This window comes from Chenopodium quinoa, unplaced genomic scaffold (genome assembly GCF_001683475.1).
Source record: "Chenopodium quinoa cultivar QQ74 unplaced genomic scaffold, ASM168347v1, whole genome shotgun sequence".
In the NCBI taxonomy this organism is placed as follows: domain Eukaryota; kingdom Viridiplantae; phylum Streptophyta; class Magnoliopsida; order Caryophyllales; family Amaranthaceae; genus Chenopodium; species Chenopodium quinoa.
The window spans coordinates 366893-382520 of record NW_018743196.1 but is presented as its reverse complement, the minus strand read 5'-3'; the positions used below and the strand labels follow the sequence as shown (position 1 = coordinate 382520).

The 15628-nt window shown below is 36.5% G+C and overlaps 3 protein-coding genes and 1 pseudogene across 3 annotated transcripts; 3 read left to right on the top strand and 1 right to left on the bottom strand.

Moving 5' to 3' along the window:
* The first annotated feature begins 550 nt into the window (after positions 1-550).
* LOC110732895 lies at positions 551-3111 on the top strand. The gene is made up of 8 exons (XM_021912883.1): positions 551-1178; positions 1261-1294; positions 1411-1605; positions 1703-1792; positions 2034-2099; positions 2187-2278; positions 2411-2458; positions 2584-3111. The coding sequence occupies exons 1-8, from the start codon at positions 853-855 to the stop codon at positions 2702-2704; spliced, it is 972 nt and encodes a 323-aa protein (XP_021768575.1). The 5' UTR covers positions 551-852; the 3' UTR covers positions 2705-3111.
* An 850-nt stretch (positions 3112-3961) lies between these two features.
* LOC110732964 lies at positions 3962-6741 on the top strand. Its single transcript, XM_021912952.1, has 9 exons — positions 3962-4408; positions 4618-4651; positions 4813-5040; positions 5315-5404; positions 5696-5761; positions 5852-5943; positions 6027-6074; positions 6161-6268; positions 6399-6741. Exons 1-9 carry the CDS (start codon positions 4134-4136, stop codon positions 6436-6438), a joined length of 981 nt encoding a protein of 326 aa, XP_021768644.1. The 5' UTR covers positions 3962-4133; the 3' UTR covers positions 6439-6741.
* A 774-nt stretch (positions 6742-7515) lies between these two features.
* On the bottom strand, positions 7516-8162 carry LOC110732965 (annotated as a pseudogene).
* A 936-nt stretch (positions 8163-9098) lies between these two features.
* Positions 9099-13411, top strand: LOC110732962 (tRNA:m(4)X modification enzyme TRM13 homolog). The gene is made up of 9 exons (XM_021912951.1): positions 9099-9214; positions 9310-9375; positions 9468-9758; positions 9905-10118; positions 10203-10260; positions 11560-11646; positions 11842-11976; positions 12080-12218; positions 12550-13411. The coding sequence occupies exons 1-9, from the start codon at positions 9141-9143 to the stop codon at positions 12782-12784; spliced, it is 1299 nt and encodes a 432-aa protein (XP_021768643.1). The 5' UTR covers positions 9099-9140; the 3' UTR covers positions 12785-13411.
* The last annotated feature ends 2217 nt before the right edge of the window (positions 13412-15628 follow it).

Here is a 15628-nt window from a genome sequence, read left to right as displayed (position 1 = left end):
TACATGCCATCATGGCATCATCATAAAACTTGAATAGTAATGAAATTAAGAAATTAACTCAGACAAAGTATTGCAATGAAGTAATGGACACTAAATTAGTATATTATGGGATGACAAAGGAATTAAGTATTAGTAAAAATTGTTGTTACTCGATTTAAAGGTTTTGTTTTTCATTTGCTTTTTCCTGCTCATCCTTTGAATAATAAAAATGTAAATCAAACAAAAATTACTTTGTAAAATGATTAGAAATATTTTGGTTATTTGATGAAGTAGGGCATAGATTAGAAATGGAGGGAGTATTTTAATATGAATTGATGAAATAATGGATTTATGAATTATGAGCAAAAGTGTTGGGAGATTGGCTATGGCCTAAAGCTGGTTGGGCTGAAGTTATAGGTCGAAGAAATGTTAGTTGTTTAGCAAAAGATGGGCAGTATATAGTCCAGTAGATAGATAGTTATTTATTAGTTGGACAGCCCATGAAAAAGGAGGAGTGAAGTCGGAAGGTGCGTCATCAGTGATCAGTGGGGGGGGGGGGGGGTGGGTTAGTAGCAGAAACAAAAGGTAGGTGGCAAGAAAAGAAAGTAAACACGTTTGGAGAAATATCAAGAGTAGTAAGTACACTTGGAGTATCTGTCAGTCTAAACACCCATTCGTACTAAATCAATGCTTAAAGTAGTACACGTTGAACAAGTATTATAAGAATTTTCAAGTTTATTGGTATGATCCTAACTTATAGTATAATCTAATCACCAAAGCAGATAAGATGATAGATTGATTAGCTAGTAGTAACATAAAATTCAGAGATTTTACTCTGTAAAGTGTAAAGTGAAAAGGGTGGGTGGATGGGCGATGGAAGTGGTGCATTGGTACAGCGTCGTTTCAGTGGTTGTTGTAGTAACAGCAGCTGTTGGCTCCGTTTACGTTCTGTGGAGGAAGAACCACGACCATACACAACCTCGTGCAGCTGGAATTGGAACATCTGATAGTCTTCTATTCAATACTAAAAATAATCCTAGTAGTAGTGAAAGCAGCGACCATTATTGGAGCAGCTGCTGGAGTGGCTTACATCCTGCTTACCTTGTTGTGTTTCGGCTGCTCTCTTTATCTGCCCTTGCTTTCTTCTTAGCATGGGATATCCATCATTGGGGTCCTTCCATCTTTATCTATTACACCGAGTATTTTTCTTTTCTCTTTATTTGCTCTTTTCTCAATTCATATATGTACCCACTATCTAACTCTACAATGCTTGATTTGCAGGTGGACTTACTCTTTAACTATGATGTATTTCGCGGTATGTAAATTTGATTTACTAATTTCTGCTAACAAATTTAATCATGTTCTGTATAAATGAATCAAGTAGCAGTTGTAGTAGACTGACAAAACTCTACTGATGCTGAACAATAACAGATAGGGACTGTTATCTCTGCTCATGGTTGCTGGTTATTACACAAACATAACAACAATGATACTCCTTGTTTACAAGAGTCTCCAGGAAGAGGAAGAGTTGATTTGGAAGATATTCCAACAACAACATCAAATTTGAATTATGGAAAACAGCAAACCCCTGGATTTTGGGGATATCTTATGCAAATTACATACCAGGTAGGTTGACATACATTAGTCCCAATTTTAGATTTGAAGACAGCTACAGTATGTATGTAGTACAATAATCCATATTTCAACTCAAGTAAATTTGCAGATAAGTGGAGGTGCTGTTATTTTGACTGACATTATATTTTGGTGTATTATTGCCCCTGCGTCTTCAAATACACGCCTTGGCTTGACCCTGGTCAGTCCCTACATACTACTTGATTCAATTCTTCACCCTTTTTCTTCCAGCTTTCCGTTTGAATGATTGAAATTGAATGTACTTGTATATATATATATATATATATATATATATATATATATATATATATATATATATATATATATATATATATATATATATATATATATATATATATATATATATATATATATATATATATGGTTAATCACTGTTGTGTTCTACTTAATTAATTGTACAGCTGATGGGATGCATCCATACCGTGAATGTGGCCTTTTTGCTTCTCGACACTTGCATGAATCGGCTTGTGAGTTTAATTGCTTAATCAATTCAATGATCGATACATGGACTATGTTTGTATTTGTAACATGATAAAATTGAGTGCGATGAACAGACATTTCCTTGGTTCCGGCTTGCTTATTTTGTGCTGTGGAGCTCAGCATATGTCATCTTTCAATGGCTCATACACCTCTGTGGTTTCACTTGGTCAGCACTCGATTCCTTATTAGCTTCACTCATTATTCTTCATTTCCCACCGCGGCCTATCTTATCTATAGAGTAGAAATCAACTTAAGTTGGTTGTCATTTCTAGCTTGACCTTGTTTATATACATTTCAGGTGGCCATATCCTTTTCTAAAGCTGTCAACACCTCTGGCTCCTCTCTGGTAAGTGATAGTTAAATTATAATCTTAGCATAAATTGATATGATGCACGTACTATGAGTACAGCATTATTGCCTTGCATCTTGTAATATCTTTTTAATCAAACCATGGCTTTATGTATTTTACAGGTATCTGGTCCTAGCTGCATGTCACGTTGTTTGTTACGGGCTGTATGCATTAATCGTGCGAGGGAAGGATTTGCTCTTTTCCAAATTATTTCCACATTCATATATTAGATCACAGTATTAATTCAGCTACCCTTCTATTCTTCCTCAAGAGATTTGGAGGGTTATATGTACTCTACTTTCTACTTAAATTCGGAATTAAAGATGAGATTGATTGATTCTCATATTTAGCTACGACTTTAAGTATTATTTACAATATTGAACTGTATCACTGATTCTCTATATCTCAATTAAATGAAATGTTTTCATACATGGAGGAATAAGAAAATCCTTTTTTTTTTTTTTTTTAATAAAAGTTTTCGCCATTCCAAATAGATAGAGCAGGCAATCAAGTAGGCATGTCACTTGTGTGAAACAAACAATACAAGCAAGAATGTTAGCTATTGATTACATCCTTCAATGGTACAATAATAAGATTAAGCAGCTATATAAGTTAGCCAATCAGCTATATTAAGCCTATAACAGATTAATATGGCTGCTCATGCAATTACATTTTCTACTTTGACTATTTGACTAGTAGCTTGTAAAGAACTAAGCATTTTTTTCGGTACAAGTCCTCTATAGTACCAAACAAAACAATGTCAAAGTAAAAAAAAATAACTGCCAGGATTTTTTAGGTAGGTGTAGAAATATAGTGGCAATATGCTGGTATTTAATGTTTTTGGTAGCACGTTAGAACATGTTTATTGTGTTGTCATGTTGAAATTATGCAGTACTCCGGAAAAAACACGGTGACACACAAAATGTGCTATTAAGTGCGGTGGTTGGATTGTATAGTTTAGTGCATGCTTCCTTCCCTCAGCCCTTAATTGATTTATCAGTGCTCACTCAACACTCCCCAACTAAACCTATTTGGGGGTATACAGGAATACCGGTTTGGACTAGTAGATATATAGCTCACAAAAGTTTTAATTTTTATTTTTCCTTAACTAGGGTTGTCTTATACAATAGTTCATATGAGTAAAGAACTCAAAATGCTCTTCTCAAGAATATATTACACAAATCTTGTGGAAGAATTGAACAATACAAACATGGATGTATACGAGTACTTTATTTCTAGCAAATATTTAGACAAGTACAGCCGTGTAGTGGTATCTCATACGATTAATTAATTATGTTGGGCGTATGTTAGATAATTAATGTAGTACGTATATAATTATTAATTACGCGGTGAAATCTCCTTTATAAGTACAATCTGATTAGATGTTTATGGTGGTTATAATTTGCTAATTATAGTATCATAATGGACGGACAAGGGCATGGGTTTTATTAGAATTACAAGTTAGTTGTACTAGAGAGAAGTAGACTAATCTATATAAAACCCCACCAACCACAACTGAGTTTAGAAATTAGAACCTGATGCTACCAGTAAATTATTGTAGATGTATGTTGGTCCGGGTCCCAGTCTCATGAGTCATCCCAAATCATCGATTACTCCTGATTCTGCTTCCTGAATCCCAAAAGCAAGGAAATAAAAGATAGATAGCTCAAAGATGAGTGTTGATTACTGGATGAAATGGCAAGTCCCTATTTGTGGATTGATTATTGTAATCCCAGCTGCAGTTGCGAACAATCTGATCAAGAAAAGAATCAGAAATGGAGAAGATGAAACCCACAAGTCTAAATTAATATTATGGGTTCCTTGCTGGAGAAATCTCAACCCCAAATGGCTTCTTCTCTACAGAGCTTCAGCCTTTATTACAATGGCGTACCTTCTCTACCAAATGATTCTTTTTTCTGGCCTTTTTGCTTTCTATTTCTATACCCAGTAAGTCAACTACTATCTCTCTTCAATCTTTTTGTGCTACTTCATGTAAATTGTCTTTTAATTTCTTGCTAAATAATAAGTAATACCTAGTACTAAATTTTTATGCATATAACCCTAAGCAGCTTCTATCTCATACAAAGCAGTCAACTTTTTGAAAAATTCTACTTTTGGGCTTGCGCTTACTATCGATTTAATTGACTCGTCTGCAGGTGGACATTTGCATTGGTTATGGTCTATTTTGCGGTATGTCCCTGCATAATTCCCATTTTATACTGTTGTACACTAATAAACCTATTTTTACAACCTTATCACCTAATATGGATGCATTCTGAATACTTAGAAGCTATAACTCTTTTTCTTTTTTCTTTTTTTTTTTTTTTTTAAATGCTTCACCGTTCATGTAGATTGGGACCATCATTTCTGCCCAAGGATGCTTCATGTCTGCAGAGAAAGGACCAGCAACAAGTGCTGGGAAAGACAAATTTCTGAAAAATGATTCAGATGGCAACGAATCTGCTGCTGCTTTGGGTTCAAACAAGGGAGAAGGCAGCAATACCTTGCAAAATCATGACAGTAATGATGAAGCTGGAGGAGTAGGATTCTTAGGGTCTCTTATGCTAATTGTTTACCAGGTGAGTTCGTTTGCGCCTTGCCTGATGAATCTGTTTGATTTTGATGCAATTGCTATACCACTAACATTCCGGTTATATCTGCCTTTTTGCAGCAATACATTTACTAGCTGATCCCTCCTTAACCTTCCTTTTAATTACCTACATCAATTGAGTAAATAAATGTAGCTTCTAAATCATCTAACAGCGAAATTTAATTGTTGTTCCCTTCAGTCTTTATGTTCTTGCTATTGGATGTAAGTTATGTAACTCATCCTGTTCTTGATCCTTCTATCAGATTTCTGCAGGAGCTTCAATGCTTACAGACTTAGTTTTTTGGTGTATATTGGTGCCAATGATGGCAGGAAAACAGTTTGAGCTTACCTTGGTGAGTGCTTTATCATAGTAGAGCTATTGGTGTGAAATGGAATTCCTACTCACTCATTATAGGAATAGAATGATGTCCTATAGTACGCATATACTAGGATTATATTCTTAGAGACAAACATCTTAATAACATACACCTTAATTTATGAAATCGTGAATCCAGTATCAGCAATGTTGTACTCTTAACTTTCTTGAGTTTTGCCTGGCTCTGCCCGTTTAAATTTAGTCTAGTGTCGCCCATATAACTTAAGTGTGACTACTGAACTACTAACATCATTTGATATTCCTGCAGTTGATCGGATTTATTCACTCACTGAATGCAGTCTTCCTGGTCATTGATTCGCTTCTTAATGCACTTGTAAGTAGCATCATACGCCCTGTTATTGGTGCTTAACTACTCATGCCTTTTTAAAGAGGTTGATTACCTAATTTACTTTCTGCATCTCAGCCATTTCAATGGTTTGGCTTTACCTATTTTATACTTTGGAGCGTCACATACATCACATTCCAGTGGATTCTTCATGCCTGTGGTTTCACATGGTATTTTCATATCTCCTAATTGATCTTCACAATCTCTTTCAATTCATATAAGTCGTGTCATTTAACAAAAAGGTTTGGTGCAGGTGGCCTTATCCCTTCCTAGAGCTCTCAACCCCATGGGCACCTCTATGGTAAATAAAGCAATCTCCCTTCTCTAAAACTGTGTTTAAATGTTCACTGAACAGAGAAGTATTTCTAAATATGTACTTGTTTGCAGGTATCTCGGAATGGCTGTCATCCACGTTCCTTGTTATGCTGTGTACATAATGTTGGTGAAAGCAAAAAACTCTATTTTTTCTAAGCTGTTTCCACGAGCATTTGTCAGGTTATACTTACCTGATTTCATGTAAATATGTAATATAAACCTTATTGCTACGGAGTAGCAACAAGATACAATTTCGCCAATTATCACTTTCCATGTGTATACATTTTATTAAACAGCTGTTGTATTACAGATCACATCAATGGATATCACACCACCAAAAAGCAGCCTGACCTCTGAGGTAGTTGAGTGAAGTAGTCATAACGAAGAGAAAATTACTCAAACTCTTGTATACATATGCTTCAAATGTCCCAAAACTTGTGAATTATATAAAGATTGGCAGATTGTACAACAAGCATTGTGCTTACTAGCTTGTATATGTGTTAATAATCAAACTCTTGTATACATGCCTAGTACAATTATGTCGGTGATCAAACTAGGAGTACAAAATAAATGTTAGCTCTAGTAAACTCTTGAGATGTATGGAAGAAATTGTAAGCATCTTTACACTAAAGCAAAACTATGATTAGTCTCTACCAAAAGAATTGGAAGAATGTGAAAGCACTATCAACTACTCATAGCTAATATAGCGCATATGATAAGAAAGCTGGGAAAGTTGTATAAATTACTAGTCGTATAAACTTCTTATTACATCAACAATAACAATAATATTTCTATGATATTTGAGTATTCTGGTCATTGTAAAGGTTATCTTCATTGAGACAATCCCTTATGGTCAATTCCCTAATTAGTTAAAATAATTGATGGAGTCCTCAGTCAACTTAGTTAAACTGTAAACCTTGAGCTTCTTTTCACTTAGAATGTGCAGAGAATTATATACCACTGCTGTTTGCTTCAAATTAATGCTACAGTACTCGATGACTTTTGTCACGGATGTGCTCAAGGATGCTTCTCTTCACTTGAATTAAGGCGACATAAGAATAATGGTAATATTTCTAATGTGGTCTACTCTGATCATATTTGACTAGAATAAGCGATACTTGATAAATAGAGTATGAAGCCTAGTACTGTGCTTAAAGCTTTACTAGTGTCACAGTGGTTTTAAAGCTTAATCAAAGGCTTCTGGGATACAAGTAGTCACCCCCGCAACTCAGAAAGTAGAGTAAACCAACTAAAACGAAGCCTTGATCTAATGATTGAGATAAGCCCTGCCCAAATAAAGCTTAAAGTTTGATCCTTACCAAATCAACACCACATTCTTTCCTTCCTGTTGGCATATTAATATATGCCCAGAAATGTATACTCTCAATACTAAACAATGTTTCCAATAATTAAGAAGAATTTCATCATTAAACAAAAAAATTAGATAAAATAAAGCAATATATACCAAAAACCATAAACAAGCTAATAATATCCAACATTAGTTTGTAATTCTAAAAGATAAACTGAAATCCCCCGAATTGAAATCACTCGGCGGCAGGCTTCTGGTAAACGTAGGTGAGACCGCACTTACCACAGTAGTGACGATCAAAATGGTTAGCCATAAAAGTACCGGCACCACAGTCAGCATTAGGGCACTCCTTTCTCAACCTCTGAACCTTGGCAGAATCATCGACCTTGTAAATGAACAACAGCGAGCTTGACCTTCTTCTTCTTGTGCTTGATCTTCTTGGGCTTTGTGTAAGTCTTCTTCTTCCTCTTCTTAGCACCACCCCTGAGACGAAGCACCAGGTGAAGGGTCGACTCCTTCTGGATGTTGTAGTCGGCGAGTGTCCGGCCGTCTTCGAGCTGTTTTCCGGCGAATATCAGACGCTGCTGGTCTGGGGGAATGCCTTCCTTGTCTTGGATCTTAGTCTTCACATTGTCGATCGTGTCTGAGGATTCAACCTCTAGGGTTATGGTTTTCCCGGTTAGGGTTTTCACGAATATCTGCATCTTCAAGGATGGAGTTTTTACCCTCAAGGATCCGGCGCACCTCGCTCCCAATTGCTTTTTTTATATACCAACTGCCTTTTACCATTTTATTCTTTACGGGTCTCAGCCAATTTCGGGTCTTCAACTTTTTTTCACTCCTTTTTTGGAAATTTAAATTAAAATTTAGATATTAACGTGTTCACACTGAGACCTATCCCATTTTCGTGTTAATAATTATCAAATTAGCGAGTTATGTACACAAATTTTATAATTAGCTCAAGACATGTATATTTCAAATAACCCTTTTATCATTCCGAGAAGTAAACCCCGCCATTATGTCACAAAATATTTGATAATAGCTTGAAAGGATGGATTATAGTCATTACCTTTGGAGGTTTCTTAACCTTTCTTCACTTAAATAGAAGATCGAATGTTTTTCATGCACTCTAAAAGACCGTTGGAGGTCACTTGAATGATTGAAACCATTTGTTTCTTCTCACAACTACTCCATACTCCGTAATTTAGTTGACTACTTACACACCTCTCATAAGTAATTCAAGGATACTATTACCTTTATGCTACTAAATAATAGGTCTATATATGGTTTCAAACAACTTTAAACCAATTATATACTAGTATTAAAAAAAACAAAAACAAACAAAAAAAAACATTAACCTAACAACCACTAAACTAAAACATTAAATTTTACATCATATTATTGTAGTATAAACATAAAATACTTCCTCGATTTTAAATATTGTATTAGATATTAACTTAATGTAAATAATTGAGTTATGAAACAAAATGGAGGAGTTATGCATTGATGTGTACAGTGATTAAACTTGAACAGCCTTGTTCTTGTAATTAACCAAAGTTGGGCCAAAACATAAAGGTGGGCTTGTGGGAAACAAAAACAAGGAGTAGCAAAACTTGAACAGCCTTATTCTTGTAATTAACCAAAGTTGGGCCAAAACATAAAGGTGGGCTTGTGGGAAACAAAAACAAGGAGTAGCAAACAGAAGCGCCAGCATCAGCATCTTCGAGCTGGGATTGCCGAAAAATGGAGAAACGTTGCAAACATTGGCTGCCCAAGAAGAACAGATTTTGTGCAAATACTCCTTTCAATGATTCTCCGTAAGTATCCCTTAATTAAACCCCTCTTTTGTATTAATCTTCTTAATTGATATGGAGTATTGTAATTTGATTCTGCAAATTAAAACTTGTAACAGATTTTGCGGGAATCATAGCAGTAGGTCCAATGGAAAGTGGATTCCTTGCTCAATCGACCCTTCTCAGTAAGAATTAGTACACTACTATGTTTTGTCGTCTCCATTGTTATCTAAAGTATGGTTTTATATTTATATTGTTTTTGTTGAATTTGTGAAAGTTGTGTGCTTGAAGAAAATATGGAGGGACACCTTAAGAAATGCCCATTATTGAAACAATCACAGACTTTATCACTCCAACCTTATTACCAAAAGGGAATTAATCAACAACAACAAGATGCTGACTTTACTTCTGAGATGAAGAGAAATTGGGTTTACAATTTGAGTATTCCTCAATTTTCTGAATTACTCTCCAAGATCCGCTCTCTTCATACTTTAATTTGCAAGGATATAAAGTTTTCTTATAGGATACCTCATGCCTGTGATGTCTGGATTAAGAGACAGAATGACAGGTATGTGCTTGAAGGTTTGAAGCTGGTATATACCATAATGTTTGAAATGATGTATGGAATTAATCACTGAATTAAAATAATGTTTGTACTGTATGTATGGATAAATGATGTTTGTTTGATTGTTACACTTTATTTTGTGCTTTAAGAAAATTACCATACCAAGAGAAGCATGTCCGCCAACAGGCGTCCATTCTTGGCAACTTGGAGGATTTTGGGGTTTTGTCCGAGCAGCACTGTCAATCTGATCTCTCTGCTGTTGTTGAGTTTGGAGCTGGCAGGGGTTACTTAACCCAGATATTAGCTGATTCTTATGGGATCAATAAGGTATTTTTGGTTGAGCGTAAGGCATACAAGCTCAAGGTCAGTGTACATTGAAACACTTTTATAAGATGCAACAAATGTCATTTTATTTATGCTCATATCTCTTAGTATCTCATACTTTAGGCTGATCGAAGTCTACGACAGATAGACAACTTAGCACTGGAGCGTTTGAGAATTGACAGTAAGGTTTTACTTAAACCTCATGTCTGGTTTTTTAAGGCCTTTATTCTCGTGTGAGCTATTTTATGCTTTTGTACACAAGTTTAATTTTTATGCATCCAGCATAGAAAACATGATTAACTTCAAAACTATATTACTGTTTTGTGATGACAACTAACTATAGTAAGTTATTGTTGCATTACCTAGAACTTTTGCGGAAGTGGTATTAACCTAATTTTCATTGTGGAAATGTCTTTGAGAAAATCTTATTAACCTGTCTCATTATTAATTTTGCTCAATTTCTTTGCCTTGGGCTTCAGCAACCTAATGATTTATTTAATCCCCACCCTTGCACCTAGAGGGACAGAATAACACGACATACATTTACTATATTCTTAACAGTTTAGATACCCGACTGTTATGCAGCAGTCATGTCTAAGCGTTCACAATTTTCTCCTCATCTTGAGTTTTTCCTCTTCTCATGTAATCTTTATCATGGTAATCAGCCAATCAGGACTACAATTTTAAATTATACTTCGTATAACATAATGAAGTCAAGATAGAGTTTAGGAGATCTGTATAACCTTGATGTAATTGTAAATAATTCAAGAGAATCTAAGGTTGAATTTGGAATTCAATTGATTTATATGATATTCTGATTACAAGAAGAGGAGTATATTGAAGCTACAACTCTCCTAGATAGTACGGAGTATATAAGTCTTCCAATGCTAAGCAAAGTGTCAAATCACATTATCTCCTTCTCTCTACACATTTCTATTTATTACAAGAACACTAGCTGTCAAAGTGTCCCATGATTCATTGCTTCTTGTTGTCCCATCAAGTGCTTGAAGGTTTGAAACTGGTAAATACCATAACAGCGTCACCTTAATTAGTTACTGTTGTCTTCTTCTCCCATATCCTCTTCCCCCAATGGTTGTGGCAGCAGCATGTGCCATGTGTTCTACTTGAGTTGCTCTTGGCTCGCCCCTTCTCTTTTATTGGAAGCGTGTAGGTGGCTTAAGAGGGTTCTTTACAAGATCCCCGTTTAATAATTTACTCCCTCCGTTTCATATTGTTCTTCCTACTTTGACCTATTTCATCTCACAAAAGAGATTATGAAGAGGAAGAACAATATTTTTTTTTGACAAAGAGGAAGAACAATATAAAACAAAGGGAGTAATACTTTTCTAAAGCATTGTGTTGAACTAGCTGAATTTTATGTTTAGCTGTTGTAGGATTACTACCTTAGAACATTAGATAGTTCTATCTGTAGTCTGTCAATTTATTGCCTCTTGATGCGCATCGATGATCACTGATGCAGTTGAAGATTTAAATCTGAACGCTGTTGAGTCTTTGAAGGGAATACCTTACTTGGCGATTGGTAAACATCTATGTGGACCTGCTACAGGTGAATATTCTGATTTCATTTGAATTATAGTGAGCAATTACCATTTATTTAGATACAAGTCAGCCTTCTATAGCAGATCCCTTTTACCCTTTCACCCTACCCTTCCTGAAAACAGAAATAGGAGGGAAAGAGGAACATGCTGAGGAGTTGAATGACTTGAATTGCATCGAGCTTACAATGTGTGGCATAGTGCAGATTTGACCCTCAGATGTTGTCTTGGAGAACATCCCAATCAAGATAATGGGAAAGAGCAATCTGTACGTCCTCACCTTAGAAGCATTGCTGTGGCAACCTGTTGCCACCATCTATGCCAATGGAAACATTACACAAGTAATTTCAACTACCAATTACTTTAATTAGTTAATACCCTTTGAGATATATCTTATTAATCCTCAATTGTGAACATATTGTTTTTCTTTCTTCACACTTGCAGATAAACAATACCTAAATAATTTAGGAATCACTAAAGAACATTTCCATGCTATCACATGGTTTACCAGTTGGGCAGTTGATGCTGACCATGGATCAGATGTTTCTGATGATGGCTCTTTGCAATCTCCAGTGCCACCAAGGTAAATACTTAGTATCTTTTAATGTTATAATCCCCCCCCCTCCACCCCCTCGTTTTTTCCTCCAACTAATTCTTTCCCTGTATAAAGGCCGCTAATGAGTAACAGGCTGTTACTTTCTACTTATTTGTACCTGTATATAAAAATATATATATACTTCGTATATATCAAAAAATCCATAATAAATTCATAAATATTATTTGCCAAAAAAAAAAAAAATCATAAATATTTTCTACCTCGAGATTTCAGTTTAGTAAAGTTTCTATGTATATAGCTATTATCCTGGTGAAAAGAGCATGTTTTAATTTCTTCAATCGATTTTGCCCTTTTATAGTGATAATGATGAGTATGGTGGAGATGCTAGCGGAGTTGAAGATTATACAAGGAACATGAAAGCAATGGATAGAGCGGCATTGGGGTTCATGTGCAAGGATATCATTGACATGGGGAGGTTAATGTGGATTAAGGAACGTGGACTGGAAGCTAAACTTGTCAAGTATGTCCCATCAGATATTTCCCCTGAAAATCGTTTACTCATTGCAAAGGTAGAAGTGCCAACTACAAATTAACCCTACACCACTGAACTAAGATGGAGGGCTTGCAGAATACCAATTTGAAGAAATGCAGAATCATGACTTCGCTAGGTTGGTGTAGTGAATTAGTGATTAACGCATAGTAATAGGCCAAAATAGTGAAGCCATGGCACAACAAAATCGTGATTTTGAAGAAGCATGATATCTTTTTAAGTTTTGAACTAGGCCAAGATAGTAAAATTGCTGATATGTCAAGTGAAACTGGATGATGCAAGTTTTGTTGTTCAATCATGGTTGTTCACATACCATGTTTACAAATTTGATATCTATAAGAAAGTAGATTCTCTCCTAAACCAAATGATAAGATCAGCAACTAATATCATAATTGACTGCAAACAAGTTCAGATACATTCCTTTATGCTGAAGTGTTTTGGGTTTTTTTTTTTTTTTTTTTTTTTTTTTTTTTTTTTTTTTTTGTATAAAGGTGGCTGCTTTAGTTGAATTTGACCGGACAGCAGATTATAATTGTTGAGAAGATAGTTTGATTGTTTCTTAAAACGAAATACGAAGTATACAAAATACTTTATGAAAATACTCCAATAATAATACGTAGTAATACTAAATCCCATATGGACATGTATAACCACAAATTAAATAGCATTAAGCAATATTCTGCAAATTAAAGAAGCTGTCAGATTTAGAGATTAGAGAGAATAGAGTAATCTATTGTATTAGAGATATGAACAAATATATATATATATACAAGAGATTAGGGCACAAGAGCTAGGCCCCTTAGCTATATAATCTACATACTAAATGTAGGCCCTAACACCCCCCCTCAAGTTGGAGCATGCAAATCACAATGCCCAACTTGCCAAGTAAATACATGAACTGATTTTTACTCAAAGCCTTGGTGAATATATCCGCTAATTGATCCGTTGTCTTCACATAAGACGGACTAATGGTACCGTCCTGAATCGCATCACGAAGATAATAGCAATCCACCTCAATGTGTTTGGTTCGCTCATGGAAAACCGGATTCTGCGCAATATACAAAGCAGATTGATTATCACAAAACAAACTCATAGCGCGGGGATGCGAGACACCCAAACTCAGAAGAAGAGCCTTTAACCATTTCAACTCATCTGTAGTTTTAGACATAGAACGGAATTCGGCCTCTAAAGAGGACTTGGCCACAGTGTCCTGCTTCTTAGTTTTCCAAGATATAGGCGAAGCACCAAGAAATACTAACCAACCAGTAATAGACCGTCGCGACAAGGGACAACCTGCCCAATCCGAATCACACCAACCTGTAATATGTAAATCACAATCTGAACTCAAGAGAATACCCTGACCCGGACAGCCTTTCAAGTATCGCACTATACGAAGAGCAGCCTCCCAATGATCCTGTCGCGGTTGTTGCATAAATTGAGATAAAATATGCACCGCATAAGCAAGATCAGGTCTAGTAAAAGACAAATAAATCAAACGACCCACTAGATGACGATACATTTCTGGATCAGAAAGAAGAGAGGAGTCGGATTGTGCCAGACTATGATTTTGCTCAATAGGAGTACCTGCCGGACGTGCCCCTAGTAAGCCAGATTCTGCAATGATATCAAGAGTATACTTCCGTTGACATAAAAATATGCCTTCCGGACTTCGCGCAACCTCAATGCCAAGAAAATACTTCAACACACCCAAATCTTTCATATGAAAACAGTCACTCAAATATGATTTGAATTGTGAGATTGCAGAAGAATCATTACCAGATACTATCAGGTCATCGACATACACCAGAACACTCAATTGAATAGACCCAGATTGCAGAGTAAAGAGAGAGTAATCAGAGTACGATTGCAGAAACCCGTACCTTTTCAGAGATGAGGCCAATTTAGAGAACCAACAACGAGGTGCTTGTCGAAGACCATACAACGACTTCAGAAGTCGGCACACCATACCAGGTTGAGTGCCATGAAAACCAGGTGGAGGTTTCATATAAACCTCCTCATCAAGATCACCGTGAAGAAATGCATTGTGGACATCCATCTGATGCAATTCCCAATTCTTTGCAGCAGCTACAGCAAGAAAAGCACGAACAGTCACCATTTTAGCAACAGGAGCGAAAGTCTCGTTATAATCGATACCCTCAACCTGATGATTACCAAAAATAACGAGACGAGCTTTCAATCGCTCTAGAGTGCCGTCAGAATTAAGCTTGACCTTGTAAACCCATCTACACCCAAGAGCTCTCTTTCCCGGAGGTAATTTTTCCATTATCCATGTTCCATTATTTTCCAAAGCATCAATTTCCTGTTGCATCGCCATTTTCCATCCCTCATCTTGCATTGCCTCCTTGAAATTTCGAGGCTCAACCACCGTATCAATAGCTGCAATAAACACACCATGCCGCACAGAAAATTTATCACAATTCACAAAATGTGCTAAAGGATAGGGAGTACCTGAGGAGCATGGAATCGGTGAACATGGAGAGATAGATGGACTCGGAAGAGAAATATTGTGTGCAACATAATCACGACGCCACCCCGGGGCCTGCCGTGGACGTTGACCACGGTCCAATAAAATGGAAGAAGAATCAGAGAGAACCGGAGCAGCAACGTCACTGCTGTCCGGAACAGTAGCAGCAGCTGACGACGCTGCAAAGGTGCTGCTGGCAGCACTGGAGCTGCTGTCCAGGCTGGTACGGACAGTGGTGGCAGCAGGGGTGTGAGCATCAGGGGTGATGGCAGCAGGGGTGTGAGCAGTGGTGGCAGCAGGAGTGTGAGCAGGGTCTGCTGCCACAGAGGTTTCGGGGTTGGGAGCAGCGGCAGGGGACACCACTGCCGGGGTGTCATGAACAATGGCCTCCTCACCCACCTC